Raw genomic sequence first — 20,539 nt, 5'->3', positions numbered from 1 at the left:
TAGAGTGGTAGACGTGCTTATTGACTACCCTGATAATCTCTGTCTCTTCAACTGTTAGAGAACCTTCCATCACAAAGTTATTTTCTTTTGCATTTTTCTACCTCAGCTTTCCTGGTCATATTGAAATCTGTCAACTTACACAGATAAATTATATTTTAACTACAAAACTATTCTCATTTAAGGAAATGATTAGTTGTTTTTCTCCTACAATGGTTTGGACTAGGTCTTTATAAAAAAAGATCATATATAATGAGTCTACAACTCTAGCTATTTTTTATCGTTTTTATTATATCACATTAATAATCCACTTTTCTATGATTATTCAGAAAAGACGTGTGACTTAACTTTTGTCTTGTGTTTCAACAGAAGGAGAATATGTTAAAATGTTTATGCGAGGTCGGCCAATTACAATGTTTATTCCTTCTGATGTGGACAGCTATGATGACATCAAAACAGAACTGCCTCCTGAGAAGCTCAAACTGGAGTGGGTGTATCCTTTTCTAACATCACAGCAACTTTGTTTGCTTCATTTAAGAAAAATTAGTTTACCTAATCTATCAAAGATTTTTATACCAAAAAAGTCAACGTAATAACAAGCACTTGAGAAAGTAAAGAGATGCCATCTCTGATCCTTTCACATCACGTTACATCTGTTTTGCTATTAGCAATTTAAAATCATCAAAATTAACATCTTCAGATAGGGCAAACAATACTCTGTGATTATCATGGCAGATACTTGTGATGTGGTAGACAAGGCGTTGGACTGGAATTGGAAGACTAGTGTGTGAGTCTTGGCTCTGCCACTGACCCCCAGTGAACTTTGTTTTCCTCATTTATAAAAAGGAGTTAATAACCCCTACCTCACAGGCCTGTTGTAAGAATTAAATAAGAAAACATCAGTTAAGTGTTTTGTGACCTGTGAAATAATGTGAATTATTTTATTAATCAACTAAGGTTGCTTCATATTCCAGAATTAACTTCTTTTCTCAGCCAGACCTTTTTTAAAAAATGACCACATAAAATGGAGCTCTCCTAATTTCACGTAGAAACTCTCCCTTTTAGAACCTCTAAGAAACTCCCAGTGAAATAGAAGGGAGCTAATAGTGTGAACTCTGCTTTCTGCCTCCATTTTCCTGCGTCCTCTTCCCTCACCCCTTGAATCTTCCTTCCTGTGGCAGAAATTAGCTTGGGAAATATCACCAATTCTGTAACTCCCTACAACTTAAGACACTCTGCCTACCAGACTGTGCCTGGCTGTCTCTCATTCATCATTTAGGTCAAGCATAAATGTCACTGTCTCAGATGGTCCTTCTTTTGATCCCTCTCTTTCTCTCCGTTTAAATTACATTCTCCTTTTATGCTTCTCCTGGCATCCTGTTATTTTTCTCTCCGCCATTTCTAGTGATACATGTGATGTTTATTTCTGTCGTCTTAGCCAGAACAGAAGCTCCAGAAACACAGGCCCCACATTGTTTGTATGTTCAGTTCTGTGCCTTACACATCAGGAACTCAGTATGTATTTGTTTGTCGAATGAGGAAACTAAGATTTAAGTCCATTAAAAGACTCGGGGTTTTACAAGAGATAGTGACAGGACACAAGTTTTCTAGTTCCAGTTCCGTCCTATTTACATTATGCCTTTCTGATTCCTTTAAGTATCCTTGAAAAAATTGTTAATTTAACGCCTTGAAAATTATGCTTATTAAAAACCTTGACTCTTTCTTTTAAGATACGGTTATCGAGGAAAGGACTGTCGAGCTAATGTTTACCTTCTTCCTACCGGGGAAATAGTTTATTTCATAGCATCAGTAGTAGTACTATTTAATTATGAGGAGAGAACTCAACGACACTACCTGGGTCATACAGACTGTGTGAAATGGTTGGTATCGTTTAACATTGTTCATTTTTCTTATTTCATGCTCTTTTTTTTTTTTTAATGTGGGTTTTATTGGAAATTATTTCTTGTGGAGAGCTCAGAATTTAAGGATATTATGGCATTATGTAGAATATATTTTTAAAAGAGAAAGGACACAGACCTCCAAAATGGTGCTGTGGTATCAGCAGTCATAAACAACATGACTTTTAAATCTCGATTGGGATCGTTTCTGCTTTCTCAGGTCTTTCACGATCCTTTTCTTCTGGCCTGTAGTATCAAATACATATGGGGCACGCTAGACTTTTACAGATATCTGAGAGTGATAATTGGTTACTAAATACTTATTGAGTATTTAGTCTATGCAGATAAATGCTGTTTCATATTACTAAATACTTATTGAGTATTTAGTCTATGCAGATAAATTTTGGACTTGAGGATTTTCTTTTTCGGAGACAGAAATCATGACTGAATAAGGATCATAAGTATCCCATAGGGCATCAAAATAAAAATGTGAGAACGCCTTTTAAATGGCTTTAAATTATTCCATTAATTTTGCTGCTACTTAGTTAAATTCAATTATTTATTGCTTAAATTCGTTATTTTCCAGCATTTAAAATCTTTTCTATGTCAGTACTATTCTGGCAACTATGTCAGAAAAAATATATATGACTATTAGAGTATTGTGTAGATATTATTAAACTATTAGAGATGATTAAAATATTACATTTTACACTGGAAGAATAATGTATGTACAGAATTATTTGTTACAACATTGTTTGTGATCATAAAGATTGAAAACAGCCTAAAATTATTTTAGCTGGGGATTAGTGAAGTTGTAGTGTACCCATCGGTTACCATGCAGCTATAAAGAACGAATGAGGAAGCTCTTTGTGTATTAATATGGAAAGATCCTTAATATACACTCCTAAGTATAAAGCTTGAAAAACAGGAAGATGTGCACAGTGAGTTGCCATTTGTAAAAAGCAAGTGGAAAATAAGTATCTTGGCCTCCACATATGTAAATTTTTTCCAGAATTATGAAGAAGAAGGAACTGATTATAGGGATTATCTGGGTGGAGTTGCAGGGGATGTGGGGGTAGTAGAGAGATGTCGGTGAGCGTCCAGCAGCTGGGGCAGGGCAGGAAAGAGACTTTTCTCATTGTGTCTTTTTACAGCTTTTGATATTTGAACCATGCAAATGTATTACCTAATCCAGAAATTTTACTTTTTAAAACATATTTTGAAAGATCTGAATTACGGTAAAATATTAATGTGTTAGATTTTTAGTTACTTTTAATGTAGTTGACTTCAATTAAGGACATAAACTATTTAAGTAAAAGGAAATAGTATTTGTTAAAGAAACATATTGATAAACTCTAGCCTCCTTAGTAATCAAAGAAATTAAAACAAGGTACCATTTATACCAATCAAATTGTCAGGGCATTTAAAAAGATATAATTCTTAATCAGGGCAAATTGTAGTGAATCTTTTAAAACATTTTCTCTTATGACAATTTAAATTGATACTACTCTCTGGAAAGCAATGAGCAATACATAACAAGAACAAACAAATTTATATTTCTCAGTTGAGCTTACCCCTTGGTTGCAAGATGTAGAAAGATTCGAGATACGGACATGAAGACATCGTTTAAACATTTTTGCTAGTCACTCATATGTTTATCATGAAAAATGTGCACATATATGCTGTACTATGTTTAATTTCTACATAAAAGTTCCTTGCCCCACGTTTGACCTTTAAGAGTTTAGCATTAAGAACTGATTACCAGGTTGGAGGCACTAAGTGTGAAGATGCCCGCTATTGTGTTCCTTTGTAGAAGGTAGAAGTGATAGAAGAGCTGTTATGTCAATGATATGCATAAGGATTATGTAACAAAATGGAAAACTGCTTATGTTTTAACAGATTGAAATTACACAATAAATATTGCATCTTCACTATATAAAGCCATGTGAATGTGTATATGAACCATTGGTGCAGGACTAGAAAGAAACTCGTACAAATGAAAGCAGTTTAATTTGTCATGCCACAATTGTGAATAACTATTTTCTTCAAATTTAGTGTTCCATTAATTGGTCTGTTGAGTTTAACAAAGAAAGAAATACAGCTGAAAACTTAGGAAAAGAAAGCCTTTGATAATTGATGTTTATTTGATTTGCTAAACAAAATAAAAGAAATGGGTCACAGTGAGATTTTTTTTTAATGACTGAAAAATCTGTTTGTTTGAAAAATGCTCATACTAATGCATATATTTCTGCTGTTTCATATTACCTGTATTTAAAATTGTTAATACTGCTTTTTAGCCTTTCTATACATCCTGACAAAATTAGGATCGCAACTGGACAGATAGCTGGAGTGGATAAAGATGGAAGGGTGAGTGGCATGGTTTTATGCCTTCTCTACCTAGTGATATTGCTGTTAGAATGGGAATTGATGGTGATTTTTACCACGTCTCATTTTATTCTTCTAAAATTTAACTACTAAGAAACTTCTAATATAAGCAGGCTAAAATATTAGAGTGTAAGAACAGTCCAAAAACAAAAGAATCATACTACTTTAATATTTTTTTTCCTAAAAAAAAAATAAGTGTTCTCCCTAAAGAAACTATTTGCTTGTAAACATGGGAGGACTGATAACCTTGTTACTGTTTGTTGTTGTTGTTGTTGTTTTTTAACATAGAATAACTTATCAATGTGTGCAATTTCCCTAACTTGATGTACCCCTTGATTTTATATATGAGTAGAACTGATAACACTTAAAAGTTTTCCGTTACTATTCAATATTATTAAATAGGCTTACATAACAAATTCCTTATTTGTAAGGATAAACAGTGAATATTAATGATGACTGATTAGCAACATATGACTATACTCACGACATTCTCTGGCTTCCATTTCTTTAGTGAAAAGGAGTGGGAGGGGTTATGTTGGGTGACTTCTAAGACCCCTTCCAGTTCCAGATTTGTTTTAAGGACTGTTTGCTTAGCAATTTATTGAACACTGACTTTTAAAAAGTATTGTTTTCCCAGGAATAAAGGTGATGCTAAAAGCAGGATATTGAGAGCAAATTTGCCTGGGTTAGAATCCTGACTCCAGCTTTTAATAGCTTTATAACTTTGGGCAAGTTATTTAAATCTCTGTGTCTCAGTTTCCTCATCTGTTAAATGGTGACTGCAGTACTACATAGCTCATAGGATTATGATGATTAAACGAATTACTACATGTGATGTCCTTAGAATAGTATACGGCACTTAGTAAATACTCAAGTCATCTGCTGCTACTATTATTATCACTGTTGTTACTTCCTTATTTTCATGGTCTGAGAAAAAAAATGCCTGCTCGAGATTCTTTGGGGGCATATCTAAATGTAGTTGTTTTTTATTAGATATTTATTCATCCCTATTACTTTTTAAAGACAGCAAACACTTCTGTGTTGTTCTGGTATTTGCATCCACTTCCGTACCAGTTAGTCCTGATAACTTGTGTTTTTCCGCTTGTTTTTGCAGCCTTTGCAACCCCATGTCAGAGTGTGGGATTCAGTTAGTCTTTCCACACTGCAGATCATTGGACTTGGAACTTTTGAGCGTGGAGTAGGATGCCTGGATTTTTCAAAAGCAGTGAGTAACAGATTTTAAAGGAGTAAACATAAGCAAGCTGCCCAAAGAAACAGAAAAGAAGTTATGTTCAGTTTTGTGTGTGTGTGTGTGTGTGTGTGTGTTCATAGAAAGTTATAAATCTGAACTGAAAAGTGAGATGTTAGCTATTGCTTAACAATGGCCAGCTTTTTAACCTAAGCACGAAAGTACTTTGTTTTAGATAGGATCCAGGATGTTATACTTAATTATACTCAATTTTATTCTGTCCTGAAATAAGATTTCAGTGCAGTAGCAGGAAATGGTTATAGGCATACATACATAGCACAGTAAAATTGAAACAAACAATAAGATGTGCTTTTGTTCAGATTGAATAATGGAGATCTGTTTTATTTAGAAAATTCACAGACCTGAAATTTGGCCTATTCTGCACAAATGCTGTCTTTTCTTAGTGTCGTGTTGGAGCAAAAGAAACAATCAGACCTTTGTTTTTACTAAAATCATGAGTTATCTGTGTTCTGAATTGATAACCTGAGTTGAAAATTCAGTGTCTAGCAATCTTACCTAATCATTGAGGCTTTATTCTGAGGGGAAAATCAAACAGGATGTTACTCGTTTAAACATTCTATTTGTTCTTAAACTATATGTAATTATTACAGAGTATCCAGGAAACCTTCTACATTTTAGGATCCATAATTTTTAATTTAAATACCCCTCCATATTTTATTGGGCCTCATTCATACTTTAGAATTACTGATGTATTTCTATTATCTCTTCAGTTCCTAGCTATCAGTAGCTACATTCTGGAGTATGGGAGTTTTGTGGCACATGAGGGACATTTTTAGAGCAGAAAGGTAAATTTGGATGGATATAGGAACTTTGCTAGCTTGAAGGCACTGAATGTCAGTGGTCAAATGGGTCAGGTATTGCAAGAAAGGCATTTAGGAAAGGAGATAAAAGGACACAAAGGAAATAATTTTACTACCTTCCATCCCCACCTCCCCCACCCCCACACACACTAAAAATCTCTACAGTAGAAACTGTTGTCATTTTGTTGCTACCACTGTTACAATGTTAAGACTTGGATTACCTCATACTCTTATTTTCCTAGTTTAGGTAATCATTACAATACAGGCTAAAGGAAAAAGAGAAGAGAGTACAGTAAGCTCTGCCTTTCCTCAGTACCTCCCCTCTTCACCACAGTATTTCTTTATTCAATAGACATGTAAGGCATGTACTGCAAATGCTACTAGAGGAAAAAAAAAAAACAATTTTTAAATATCCACAGTTTTCTTTCTTAAACTGGGAGATTTAAATTATGTGAATGAAAATAGTTTTGGAAAAATAGGAATTTAGTTGTTTTTATTTATCTTGTTTAATCATATTAATATAAACCAGGTATATCATGGAAAACAAATTGGCAAACTTTAAAATAGCCATTAATTTTAGCTTGTTCCATCAAACTCAAAATTTAGTCAGGTGCAAAGTTATGAAATTATGTACATTTCACACCTCCCCTGGGGGAATACACTTTAGATACAAGATACAAGAAGGAAGTATAAGATGCAGAAGGGACTAGAGTATCCTCAAAATGAATTATCTGCTATCTCTGAATGATAGAAGTGGCAAGATGGTAAATGGAAATCAACCTAGGAGAAAAAATTAAAAATAGAAAATATTTCTTTAAAAGAATATTATATTTCTGAAGAAAATACAGTCTTAGTAGTATGTTCATCATATTTCAAGGCACCATTTGTTTAAAGGATTTGGGATTATCTTAACATTGGCAGTTTTAATAATGTGGTTATTTCTTAGAAAAATCAGCCTTATCTGAGATTTTTTTAAATGCCTTTAATTGACTTTTCTTTAGGATTCAGGTGTTCATTTATGTGTTATTGATGACTCCAATGAGCATATGCTTACTGTGTGGGATTGGCAGAAAAAATTAAAAGGAGCAGAAATAAAGGTAAACAAAAAAAAAATTTTTAATTGAGCATTATCTTTTAGCATACATTCTTTGTTTGGCAGATACTTGCAAGTATATTGCATATCCTTAATTTGCAAGAGCACATCAAACGGCCAAATTCTTCAGATTTATTGATTTGTCGTTTTTATGATATTAAGAATACCATTCTTACGGCATTCTTAAGATAAAATAGTCAAGCGACGTCAACCAATTTCAGTGTTATTACAGACACATTGTGCTACTGAAATGTCAAAGTAGAAAGGTGTGTAACTCAAGATTAAGACTGAATACTCTACTTGGCTGCTTCTACTTCTTTAAGAAAATGTATTATTTCATTCAATCTTTAAAGTTTTAAAAATCTAAAGGAAAAATTCAACCTTAGGAGTATGGCTGACATAACTGAAAAGCATATGTAATGAGAAGCTTTTTGATCTCAATTGTGTTTGTGGGATTGTTACATAAAATGCTACAGCATATTTTATAGTTGCTATAGAATAGTGTTGCTCACTGTGTGAGATGGATCAGGCTATAACTTGTAAGAGAAGAATGTACGGTTAGCATTGCAACTGCATTCACGTGGGTCAGAAATGGACTCCCTCTGACAGGCTTTCAAAGGGATTCAAAATGACAGGGTGACTAAAAAAAGCCTATGACATGTTTGCTGTACACTTAAATAACATCGCATTCCTCTTCAATTGCTTGTGTGTGCGTGCGCTCTGCTCTCTCTCAGCAGTTTTGTTTTGTATAAGCTTCAAGCTTTCAGCTTGTTGGTTGAAAAGAGTTTACTTCTTTTCGTGTAAGTTAATCTTTTGAAACAAATAGAGTAGATTTGATTGTACTTGAAAGGAATGTAAGATGTCAGGAAACCTCAAACTTTAAAAAAACATCAATGAAGATACAGATCGTCTTTCAGCCATCATTCATAGGGAAGTTATACCGAAGTGAAATATGTGAATTTTGATCCTTTGTAGTAAAGGGTACCAGATGAAGTCTCAGTGGCTTTCCTCCTGCTGGCCATGCCTTGATCTGCTTTCTAGGACCTTAAGTTGGTATTCCTCAGTTATATCTCATGTCCTCCACTGATATCATATACTTCTACTATGGCCTTAGTTACTATCTGCTGTGTCCCACATGAGTTAACTCCAGCCCTGATCTGTCTCACAGGTTTAAACCTACATTTCTTTTTGCCTGCTAGGCATCTTTATTTGTAGTCCTATTCCCGCAAGTCAAGGTCAACATACCCAAATCTGTCGTAATCATCTTCCTTAGCCCCCAGCCAGTTTCACCTCTCAGTGAGTACCGTGTTTCCCTGAAAAGAAGGCCTCGCCGAACAGTCAGCTCTAATGCATCTTTTGGAACAAACATTAATATAAGACCTGGTATTATATTGTGTTATATTATATTTATTATACCCGCTCTTACATTATAGTAAAATAAGACCGGGTCTTATATTAATTTTTGCTCCAAAGACACGTTAGAGCTGATTGTCCGGCTAGGTCTTATTTTGGGGGAAACACGGTAACACCATTTTCCACTTGGTTGTCCAAGCTAGAAATGTGGGCATCTTTCATGACTCCTTGTCCCTCATTTCTCACACCCAGTCAGCCAGCAAGTTCTCTAACCTCTGTCCCAAATGTCTGTATTAGAACTCTTTCCAGTGCAAGTGAAAGATCATAGGGGAATTTTGCCTCAGGAATCACTGATTCTCTGTCTTTTCTCATAGCTTCTCCTTGTGTGTCGACTTTAGTCTCAGAACTGTAGATGAGTATTTTCAGAACTGTAGATGAGCTCTGTTCTTGCTTAAGTCACAAGGATTTGGGGAGTTGATACATAACTTGTTAATTTACGTAAGTTTAAAACTCAGGAAGGCAACTTCAAGACCTTATTGGCAGAAATTAAAGAAGACCTAAATAAATGGAGTAATATGCAATAAAAACAAATAGAAGACAGTATTACATTGATCTCTGTGTTCATCATAGTCAGAATCACAGAATGATTGATATAGAAGTTGACAAGCTGAATATTTGTGGAAATATGAATAGGTAAGAATAAGACAAATATACAAAGATTGAGGGTGTAAAATAACTGGAACTCTCACATACCGCTGCTGAGCATATAAATTGGTACAGCCATTTTGGAAAATGGTTTGGCATTATCTACTAAAGTTGAATGTATGCATTTGCATACTCTCTGACCCATCCTGTTCCACTCCTAGGTGTAAACCCAACAGAAGTATATAAATGTGTTGACCAAAAGGCATGTGATGAAGAATAATGGTAGTCCCCCCAAAAAGGAAATTACTCAAATACCCATCAATAGGAGAATGGATAAATCAATTATGTGTTCTTCCCATAAAATGGAATACTGTACACTTAGAATGAGTAAATTGCAATATATGCACCTACATGAAATGGATCTCACAAATGTAATGTTGATAGACTAAGCCAGACATGAAGAAGTACATTCTATATGATTCCATTTAAATAAAACATACAAAGCTGATCTTTGGTGCTATGAATTAGGATCATGGTTACTTGAGCAGAGAGAGGGGATAGCGATTAGAAAAGGGATCTGAGGTGTTTCTGGGATGTTAATAATGTTCTATTTTTTGCTCTAGATGCTGTACAGAGGTGTGTTCAGTTTGTGAAAATTTATCAAGCTACATACTTAGGATTTGTGAACTTTTCTGTTTATATAATACATATCAATAAAAAGTTAAAATATCTTATAAGGCTACATTGTTATCCAAAGTGATTTAATTTCATAGATCAGTTTATGTCTTGACTATCTTATCACTAGCACAATAAGACTGTATATATTTTATAACCTTTGATTAATCAGTTTGACGTAAGAGTCAACTGTCAAGTAGTTTTGATTTTGTCTAAGTGAGAACTAAGGCCTATTCAGTTTTTAAAAGGCAACATCATCCTAGAAAAGAGATGACTAACTTTTGCTGTGTTATTAACACATTATGTTTAAAATTTACTTTGACCTGCTAGTTATATTTAGTTCCATACTAAACATTGTGGAGAATTCTGTAACAAGAAGAAGTACTGCCCTTTTCCTTCATTTTATAACCCGATAAGGGGAAAAAGCATTCAGACTAGATTGTTTGGCTTTTACTTATGTGCCCATGCAAGGCCACAGTGCCCAAATGTTAGTAGTAGAAATGTAAAATTTGCAGAAATATTGGAGCCATTGTAAAGTTTTTTTCAGTTAGGTCAGTTTTTTCAAGTGTCATTTTATTAGTACTATAAGAATATAAAATGTATTGTCTTTAACTCACTTTGTTCGTAAGATTACCATGTTGGTTTGCAGTGCGGAAGTACTTCCATACATATGAAGTTCTTCGCTAAGTTAAAAAACATTAAAGATCACCCTGCAGGTGAACACCAGCTAACAATAAACAACTTTACAAGCATGTAGATCTCAACCTCACTACTAAGTTTAAGTAGGTGCTTTTACTAACATACCAATTTAGTAAGAATTAAATTATTTACTGAACATATCGAAATACACTGTTTTTAAAAACATCATCACTTCAGTAATTTCAGTGAAAAGACTACTGGTAATTCCTTTGTGACTCTCATGCCTGTTTTCCTCCTTTTTTTTCACTCTAGTCTTAAACTTAACTTCTGTCTTTTCTAAGTTTTTTTGAGGAAATAGCATAAAAGCTCTTTGTTTTTTTTTCTATATGAATCGGTAGTGACCATTTTGTATCTACTTTTTAAGGCTTTAGCCTGAGGCTGAATCTCTAAATCAGTAATATTTTCTTAAATGAATGAGTGGTCAATAATAATAGTAAAAATAAAGCTAAGACTTTTTTGAAGTCAAAATGGCAGTACCTTTAAGACAAATTTACTTTGCTCTTGCATGTGATAGTTGTAGTGTGCTTTTCCCTGACTGTGCAAGAAACTAAAATAATCTAAAATGTCTTTCTAGTGCAGAGTTATTATATATAAATAACATAAAACATATAACAGTATAAAGACATCAAATATAATCATTATTATAAAAAGTTATTAAAATGTTTCAAGAAAATAGGTCTTGGAAGAAAAAGCATTTTCTAAAAATTTTATCCTGTGTTTGATTATCAGTAGCCATAATTGGTACTTGATGGAGATAAGGATATACATTCATTTAAAGCTTTGTTTCTTTTTCCACAGACAACAAATGAAGTAGTTTTGGCTGTGGAGTTCCATCCAACCGATGCAAATATCATAATAACATGTGGTAAATCTCATATTTTTTTCTGGACCTGGAGTGGCAATTCACTAACAAGAAAACAGGGAATTTTTGGGGTAAGGATCAGACTGTTATAAGTTCATTATAAAAGCTTCATTTTTCAATTGTTGAGTAAGCATAAAGTCATCATGCCAAAAGGGAAAGCTAAAATTTCTCATTGTTTCTTTGTAGAAATATGAAAAACCAAAATTTGTGCAGTGTTTAGCATTTTTGGGGAATGGGGATGTTCTTACTGGAGACTCAGGTGGAGTCACACTTATATGGAGCAAAACTACTGTAGAACCCACACCTGGGAAAGGACCCAAAGGTACAGTATTCTCCTGTTTGAGTCATTCCTTTCTAATCTGCACATACTGGTATTGCGGTCCCATCTCTTACCCAGACCGGGAGACAGAACTGCAGTGAAACACTATGAGAGCTACTAACATACCTAATGGTTTTAAGGTTCTTCATAATGATTTTTTTTAATTAAATTACTTACCCAGTTATTTATTAAGCATATGTAACCTACATTTGACTCTACGCAACTTTCTAGGAGGTTAATACAAAATAATTAGAAAGAGATGGTATAGATATACGTTAATTTAAACAGCATAAAGATTAAGAGAAAAATCATTCTGATCTTCTGAGTTTTTGAAGCCTTCACAGAAGAAATGGTATTTAAGGTAAACCATAATGTATGTACAGGACTACAAAAGATAGGGAACCTTGGTCCCAGTTTAGGGAAACAGTGCAAGCAAAGGCAGAAAGGTGGCTATGAATGTGGGGCATTCAGGGTAGTGTGAATAAATTTGTCATGTGAAAGTGGTAACAGAAACAAGTGATAGGTAGCCAATTTGAAGGAAATATGATTTTAAAAAATAGTAGTGTTTTGTAATTCCTCTTAACAGTTTAATGTATACTAAGCCATTGAAAATTTATGTAGGGATAAAAGATACAGATTTTCTGAATCCTTAAACCTAGTTGAGCTCACCATGGAAGAGAGAAGAGCGGTGAGGCCAAGGATCCTTTTATCCCACAGATTGACTAGAAAAGAGCCTGCAAGGATGACAGAAATGAGATATTAAAAAAGAAAAACAGAACAAGTTAACAAGATGGGGTGGGGAGAAAGAGGGAGAGAGAGAGAGAGAGGAATATCCCCTACCCTGTCTCTCTGTGGAGTCTCTGCATCAGACCTTGGAAACCACATGTGACTTAATGAATAAGGGAACCCTTGTTCCCATGCTCAGGAGGAAAGACCAAATTTACATGTCTCTCTTCCCTGATAAACTTTCCCAGGACTAACACAATGTCTGGCATTTGGTACTAGCTTTTGAAAATGATTTGTTAAACATTTATTAAGGAAATGACTTTAATCCTACCTTTGAGTGTCAGTGTAGAAGTCAGGTGGTACTGATTAAAGCACTGTTTTCATGCAATGTAGAATGTGAGTATAGCATTGTAGATGTCTTATGATTGTGATGATTTTTATACTGTATTTTTTTAGGAGATACACTAACTACATTAGTGTTTTCCATATCCATTCACCTGAATTTCTAAGTTTTGTAGTTGAATTGAATTAGACATATTTAGAAGTTAACAAAATAATCCTTAAATTGTATCATCACTGAACCAGTCATTGGCCATGCATTCGTAGCCTCTTTCCTTCAGTTTAGGTTCAAACGTCACATATGAGAAGGATGGCAGTGGGATGAGGATTCTTAAGAAAAAAAAAGAAATTTAGAACAATAGTGTTTATCAACTACCTTTCCCACTTATCTCTCTTTACTTTTTTCTGGACACATTTGTTCAGTATCAAAAATGCCAGAAAACAGCATTGTACATCAAAATTGTGACTTAAATTGTTGGCATGAGTAGAGTTTGAGTATAAATGTACCCTTCAGTTAGCTTAATATGTGTTGCAGAGGCAGAGGCAGCGAAAGGTTCGGAGGCTGTTTTTTATTTTGGCTTTTATCTGAAAAACTTGTGCAAAGAAAATCTGCGTGTGCACACACAGGAAACAGGAAATCTAATCTTGTAAACTGGGCACATGAAATGGCCTGTGTTGTGCTCTGCTACATGACTGACCCCATTACAGGCAAACTTGCTAAGAATTTTGTTTCTTCCTTTCTATTTGGGGTTTTCCGTTCTGTAAGTATGGCTGGGAAGGATTTGGTGAGTACAGTGAAATAAGTGTTAAGCCCAGATCAGAGCAGATGCTCAGTTTCCATTTTTAAATTCTTGCCCAAACTTTCAACAGATTGAACCTGTTTGCATATCCCTGCTATGATATTTCTGTACCCGTGGCAGTCTGAGCTACAATTTGAGTATACCGTGGTGTATCATGTCTGATAAAGTGACATTTTTGGATGGCAAAAGCATAATTTCGTAGGTAAACCTTTTACTATAGTAAGTAGGAGACAAGCCAACCGTATTTTATGCCTCATAAGCTCTCCTGTATATTTTTCTTCTTGCTTCCATACCCTAAATGTAAGCTAACAGGAATCTTCAAAGTGATTAGTATTTTTCTTTCTTTTTTTCCAGTTTTTTAAGCTATAATTGACATATAACAATGTATAATTTAAGGTGTATGATAATAATGATTTGATATATATTGCAAAATGATTAGCACAGTAAATTTAGTTAACATCCATCACCTCACTGTTTTTTTTCTTGTGATGAGAACTTTTTTTTTTAAAGAGAGGTTTTTTTTGTTGTTGTTGTTGTTCTAATTTATTTTTTTAGGGAGGGCGCAGCTCACAGTGGCCCATGCGGGGATCGAATCGGCAACCTTGTTGTTAAGAGCACCACGCTCTAACCAACTGAGCTAACTGGCCACCTGGTGATGAGAACTTTTAAGATCTACTCTCTTAGCAACTTTCAAATATATAATAGAATATTGTTAACTGTAATCAACATGCTGTGCATTGCATCCCCAGAACTTATTTATCTTGTAACTGGAAGTTAAAAGCCTTTTTATCACCTTCACCCCTTTCCGCCACTCCCACCTCTGATAACCACCAGTCTGTTCTGTTCATTTTTTTTAAATGAACATATAAGTAAAATCATACAGTGTTTATCTTTCTCTAACCTATTTCACTTAGTGTAATGTCCTCAAGGACTATACATGTTGTTGCAAATGGCAGAATTTACTTCTTTTTTAACACACACACACACACTACATTTTCTTCATTCATTTCTCTGTCAGTGGACCACTTAGGTTGTTTCAGTATTTTCTGTTTTTTTCTGGGGCACAGGGTATTTGTTTCCTGCATATATGAAATACAAAATTTTTCTTATATGAAATAATTCACAATTTTTAAGTGAGGAAAGGAAGTTGATTGTATCTAGAACACCATTAGAATGTTCATTATTTTTAATCTAAGTTCCTTCAAAGGGACTAAGAAATACCACCATTTTACCTGCTGTCCAAACATGAGCCCATTTGCCCAGTTGCTAAGACTATATAACATGAATTTCAAAGTCTCCCTGGTATTTGGATTCTATAGTTAAATAGGCACACAAAGCCCTCCAAAGAGATCTTTATTTGGCAGTCAAGGTTAACTTGCTTTTTATGGAAACTTTGTTTCTGTTAGAGATCAGAAGAAAGGGGAAATTTGCAGTTAAGCTTGGATAGCAGTGGTGGTGATTATACCTGGATGTACAATAGGTTTTTAAATTCAAGAATAATTATTGTTCTTGACAAGTATTTCAAACATTTGGTTTAAATTGAAATGTTAGGAATACAGGCCCATGAGAAAGAAATCTTTGACTATAAATTTATTTAATAGGTAAATACTATCTAAAGGAAGCTTTGTTAGTTTGTTTAAATTTGAAGCACAGAAATGTTTTAGCTAAATATTAGATCCTCCTTAGGAAATAACTTTCCTGGGGTAGAGGGTGGAGAGTGGGACTCTCAGAATTTATCACTGTATAGAGTTTTTATTCTCGATGAAGTCTTTATTCTTCAGTTTTATTCTCTGTTTTCTAGTCTCCCATCATTCCAGGAAGATCTTAAGTGTTTAACAAGGTTTTTGTCATGTTTAAAAGTATGGAATCTGAGTTAAAAATAGAAGAACTGGATTTCATTTTCCGGCATTCTGGTGGAGATTTATGAACCTCCACACCTCTGCTTTTTGTGATTTCTTACATGGTGCCATGATACTTTCAGATGACTCCTAATTTAACCATGCATAAGAAAATAAGCCCTTTGCTTTTTGTTTTGTTTTGTTTTTTTAATGCTCAAATAATGCCAACAATCTTCTCAGAAAATTCACGTCTCTCATATGTCCTTTCTGTCTTGGTCACACCAGAGCCACGATAGATAATTGGCTGGCTATCCTACTGGACATAATTGTATTGCTCAATGTTTAAAGTATTTTTAAGTGATGAATGTTGATGTGAGCAGAAGCAGTTGACCTTAATAAAGCAAGTTTGTTGGAGTTCTGCTTTCAGCTCTGCTGAATCGGGCAAGCTCTTTTCCACATCAGGCAAACCCTTTCCTTCCTCTCTGCCAGATATACCCATCTATTAAGTATTTGTATACTAGCACCCTCACACTGAGTAATATTTAGTCTGCTGTAGCATAATTTTTTTTTTTAGGATACCAAAGCCCTACAAATTTTAGTTAATTTTTAAAATATCATGGCAGCTCAAATAGAAAGATGAGTAAAAATGAACACTCTTAATCAATCTTAATAACAGCTTTATTGAGATATAATTTATATACCATAAAATTCACCCTTTTAAAATGTACAATTCAGTGGTTTTTTAAATATACTCCCAGAGTTGTGCAACCATCACTGCTGTTGAACTTCAGAACATTTCATCGCCCCAAAAGAAACACTGTGCCCATTAGCAACTGCTAATGCTTCCCATTCCTCCCTCCCCTCAACCCCTAACAACCATTTGTCTACTGTTGGTCTCTATGGATGTGCCTATTTTGGACATTTCATATAAATGGAATCATATAGTAAGTGTTGTTTTGTGGCAGGCTTTTTTCACTTGAACCTTGATGTTTTCAAGGTTCATCCATGTTGTAGCGTGTGTCAGTACTTCATTCCTTTTTATGGTTGAAGAATATGCCATGGCATGGAATAATATTCCATACCATATTTTGTTTATACATTTGTCAGTTGGTGAACTATTTTAGGAAACGAACATTTTCCCCACGTGTATTGAGTTATAATTGACATATAACATTGTATGAGTTTAAGGTATACAACAGTGATTTGATACATGTATACACATTGCCAAATGATGAGCACTAGTCAACATCTATCACCTCACATAGACGTCCTCGTGAACTTTTAAGATCTGCTATCTTAGCAACTTTCAAATACGCAATACAGTACTGTTAACTATAGTCACCATGCTGTGCATTAAATTCCCAGGACTTATTTACCTTATACTGGAAGTTGGTGCGTTTTGTCCACCTTCACCCATTTCCCCCACTGAATAATTTTTAAATTTGTAATTTTTAAAATTTTTTCAAAGGATCTAAGATTTGTTTATTGACTTACTTTGGCCATATTTAAACAAGGCTCTATCTTCCCATTTTTAACCTGGTAACAAATTCTGCTGAGATAATTATCTTCCAAAAAGCCTTACTCTTACTCTACCAGCCGCACTAGCCAGATAAAAAGCATTTCTGAGTAAGGCATCATGATTACAAAAAAAAAAAAAAAAAAAGTTTCAGTGTGAAAATCTTATCATCACCTTTAAAAAAGAGAATCTGAGAGAGACAGAGAGAGAGAGACAGAGAGAGAGAGAGAGAGAATATGTGTGTGTGTTTTAAACTCCACATGGACTTGACTTAAAATATTTTTGGTGTACCTGCCTTGTCCCTCCCTGGGTACATGTAAAGTGCAGTATCCATACCAGAAAGTTGGGCTGTCCTTCAGCCATAACACTGGTACAGCTTTACCAGTTTTTGAAGTACTTCTCTGGTTGGTCAAACGCCACTGCTCCAAGCCTCCAGTGCCCACTTCTGCCACAGTGCCTTTCCCAGTCCCTGGTATCTGAGCAAATAAAGGGAGTACTCCTTGGCAGGGCAGGTTAACAGTGGTTGCTAAATGTGAAATACTATGACTGTTAACCTCAGCAGGAGATGAAGGCTTTTTTGAACTTAAGGGAACACTGAATGAAGAGACACAGTGTGAATCCTAGTCACAGCTTTGTCACTAACTATGGGGGATTGGTAAAGCTACTGCTATACCTCTGTTTCTTCAGCTCTAAAATAAAAAAATACTACCCTAACTACTACATAAGATGATTATAGGAGACAGTAAAATTCTGAGTACCCTCTGTTGTCTATGGAATTATCACTACTTTAGCTTACCTTTTTGTAAGGCTATATTTTGAAATATTTTCAGAGTAACTAAATATTGACATAAACGCAAAAGATTATATTAAATTTCACTATCTGCCTTGCATTAGACTTGCTGAAAATGGGTTTTTGATTGTTACATCATAGGAACTTTTGATTATGGTCCCCAACTTACTATGGTTTGACTTACAGTTTTTCAACTTGACGGTGGTACAGAAGCAATACGCATTCAGTAGAAACTGGCTAGGCTAAGCTATGATGTTCGGTAGGTTAGGTACATTAAAGGCGTTTCAACTTACAATATTTTCAACTGACAGTGGGTTTATCAGGATGTAACACCATCATAAGTGAAAGATCATCGGTAGTTCTAAATTTTTCTCCCAGAAATCCACTGAAATCTGATGGAAAATGTTATCACTAGTATTTTTATTTTTCCTTCATTATATTAGGTGTTTATCAGATCAGCAAACAAATCAAAGCTCATGATGGCAGTGTGTTCACACTTTGTCAGATGAGAAATGGGATGTTATTAACTGGAGGAGGAAAAGACAGAAAAATAATTTTGTGGGATCATGATCTGAATCCTGAAAGAGAGATTGAGGTAAGGATGGAAATAAAAATTCTTAAATAGTAAATCCTCTAAACTCACGTCTTGTCCCACATTAAGGTAACTTACACTTTTCTGGGAAATTGGTGCACATCTTTGTCATTTCATTCCCTGAAAAAAAAAAAAAGCATTCATTAAACAAAATAATTTGAAAGAATAAAAAAAAAGATTGGACAAAATAATTAACTTGCTTGTTTATATCTAAGATGCTTTTTAGTGATCCAAAACATAACCATGCAAACTTAAAATTCAACAAACATTTATCAAATACAATATCCTATTCCAAGGTATATAAAATGACCAGTTTAATTTTTAAAACTTAAAAATAATCTTTTCAACAGTGGACTTAATGGTAATCACTAATTATCTATGCACGTGTCTGCTTCATGGTGTGGACCAAGAGTATCCATAAAACCTGACAGGTATTATGTGCTCAGTGAAAGTGTGATAATTGAATTGAAGCGTCAGGAAGTGAAATAGTTAAGAATAGTACTTTAGATCAATAATTCCCAAAGAAAGGGCAAATCTCAGAGTTTAATATAGCTTCTGTTTTTTTTTGGTGACTTAAATTTTGAACTCATGCTCAGTATTTTCTATACATAGCATGCTTTCCAAACAAAATCTTCTCTAAAAAAGAGTATCCTCATAGTACTGCTCTTGGGTTTTATTTCTAAGAAGATAGATAAAAAAGAACTGCTTTATCTCAGCCTTGAGTTCATACTATTTCTCTTTTTCACCGATAACTCATACCCTTTGTAGTCAAAGCTATATTACCTAGTTCAACCTCTCTTCCATTTCTGACATAAATTTTGGATTACTTTTAGAATTCAGTTCTTTGTAATTTTGGATCCGACTTTTAGGAGTAATTTTGGATCCAACTTCATAAAAAGAAAAGAATTACATTATTTCAGAAAAAGTCATTCTTTGGGCTTATTATCTTAATATAACATTCACTGAGATTATACAATTAAATGAGATTGATCTCCCAACGAGTCGGGTTAATGAGTTATAACACTTTACAATATATTGCCTTTTAGTTTACAGAGAAATCTCACATGCACTGTTGCTTATATTTTGATCCTTAGCACAATGATCCTTATAACAATGAAGAGTAGGTAGGGCATGTATTATAATTATCATTATATAACACATAAAGACATTTGTCTTAGGCCAAATGACTTCCCAAAACAAAATAACTAAAACTAGACCATATTCTTCACGTAATCCAATAGAACTTACTCCTCTTTACTCCTAACCCTTAACTCTTGAAATCATATAAAATATAAATTTAAAATGACTGAAGCAAAGACCGTTGATAATAATGTAACTTCTGTGAAATAAAATGTAATTGTCTGAATAAATGAGTTACTATTAGCATAAGATTACCATATTACTTTCGAATTTGGAATTCTGCTTTCAGCTATAAATGCAGTTTTCGGGTAGTAGTTAATGTACGTTAGTGTGTGGATGGTGACATTACAAATTTATTTTTTTAGGTTCCTGATCAGTATGGAACCATCAGAGCTGTAGCAGAAGGAAAAGCAGATCAATTTTTAGTAGGCACATCACGAAACTTTATTTTACGGGGAACATTTAATGATGGCTTCCAAATAGAAGTACAGGTAAGCTGTATGATTTTAACCATTAACTGAGCGTTTTTGATGACACCCTTTATTTCTTACAATAGGTGTATTTCATTTTCAGGGTCATACAGATGAACTTTGGGGTCTTGCCACACATCCCTTCAAAGATTTGCTCTTGACTTGTGCTCAGGACAGACAGGTGTGCATGTGGAACTCAGTGGAACACAGGCTGGAATGGACCAGGCTCGTAGATGTGAGTAAAGCAAAATGTAATTATAATCCCCCCCACAGCAACTCCCCAGACTAGCAGTTGGGAACTAGCGAAGGAAAAAGGACTCAGTATTGGTTAA

General features: G+C 34.4%; 1 protein-coding gene across 6 annotated transcripts in view; it reads left to right on the top strand.

The window, feature by feature from the left end:
• EML4 (EMAP like 4) overlaps positions 1-20,539 on the top strand; it is a 141,054-nt gene that overhangs the window by 91,854 nt on the left and 28,661 nt on the right. For all 6 annotated transcript variants that reach the window (XM_074331922.2, XM_019757062.3, XM_088796196.1 and 3 more), the window contains 10 exons: positions 367-490; positions 1,728-1,877; positions 4,193-4,262; positions 5,395-5,505; positions 7,352-7,447; positions 11,614-11,748; positions 11,864-11,999; positions 18,449-18,600; positions 20,103-20,228; positions 20,311-20,442. In XM_074331922.2, coding sequence (XP_074188023.1) covers positions 367-490; positions 1,728-1,877; positions 4,193-4,262; positions 5,395-5,505; positions 7,352-7,447; positions 11,614-11,748; positions 11,864-11,999; positions 18,449-18,600; positions 20,103-20,228; positions 20,311-20,442 — 1,232 coding nt within the window. The remainder of the gene's footprint in view (positions 1-366; positions 491-1,727; positions 1,878-4,192; positions 4,263-5,394; positions 5,506-7,351; positions 7,448-11,613; positions 11,749-11,863; positions 12,000-18,448; positions 18,601-20,102; positions 20,229-20,310; positions 20,443-20,539) is intronic.

This window comes from Rhinolophus sinicus, chromosome 2 (assembly GCF_057876585.1).
Source record: "Rhinolophus sinicus isolate RSI-liver-muscle chromosome 2, RSI-T2T, whole genome shotgun sequence".
Lineage (NCBI taxonomy): Eukaryota > Metazoa > Chordata > Mammalia > Chiroptera > Rhinolophidae > Rhinolophus > Rhinolophus sinicus.
The sequence above is the reverse complement of the archived record's forward strand: the minus strand, read 5'-3'. Positions and strand labels throughout refer to the sequence as shown.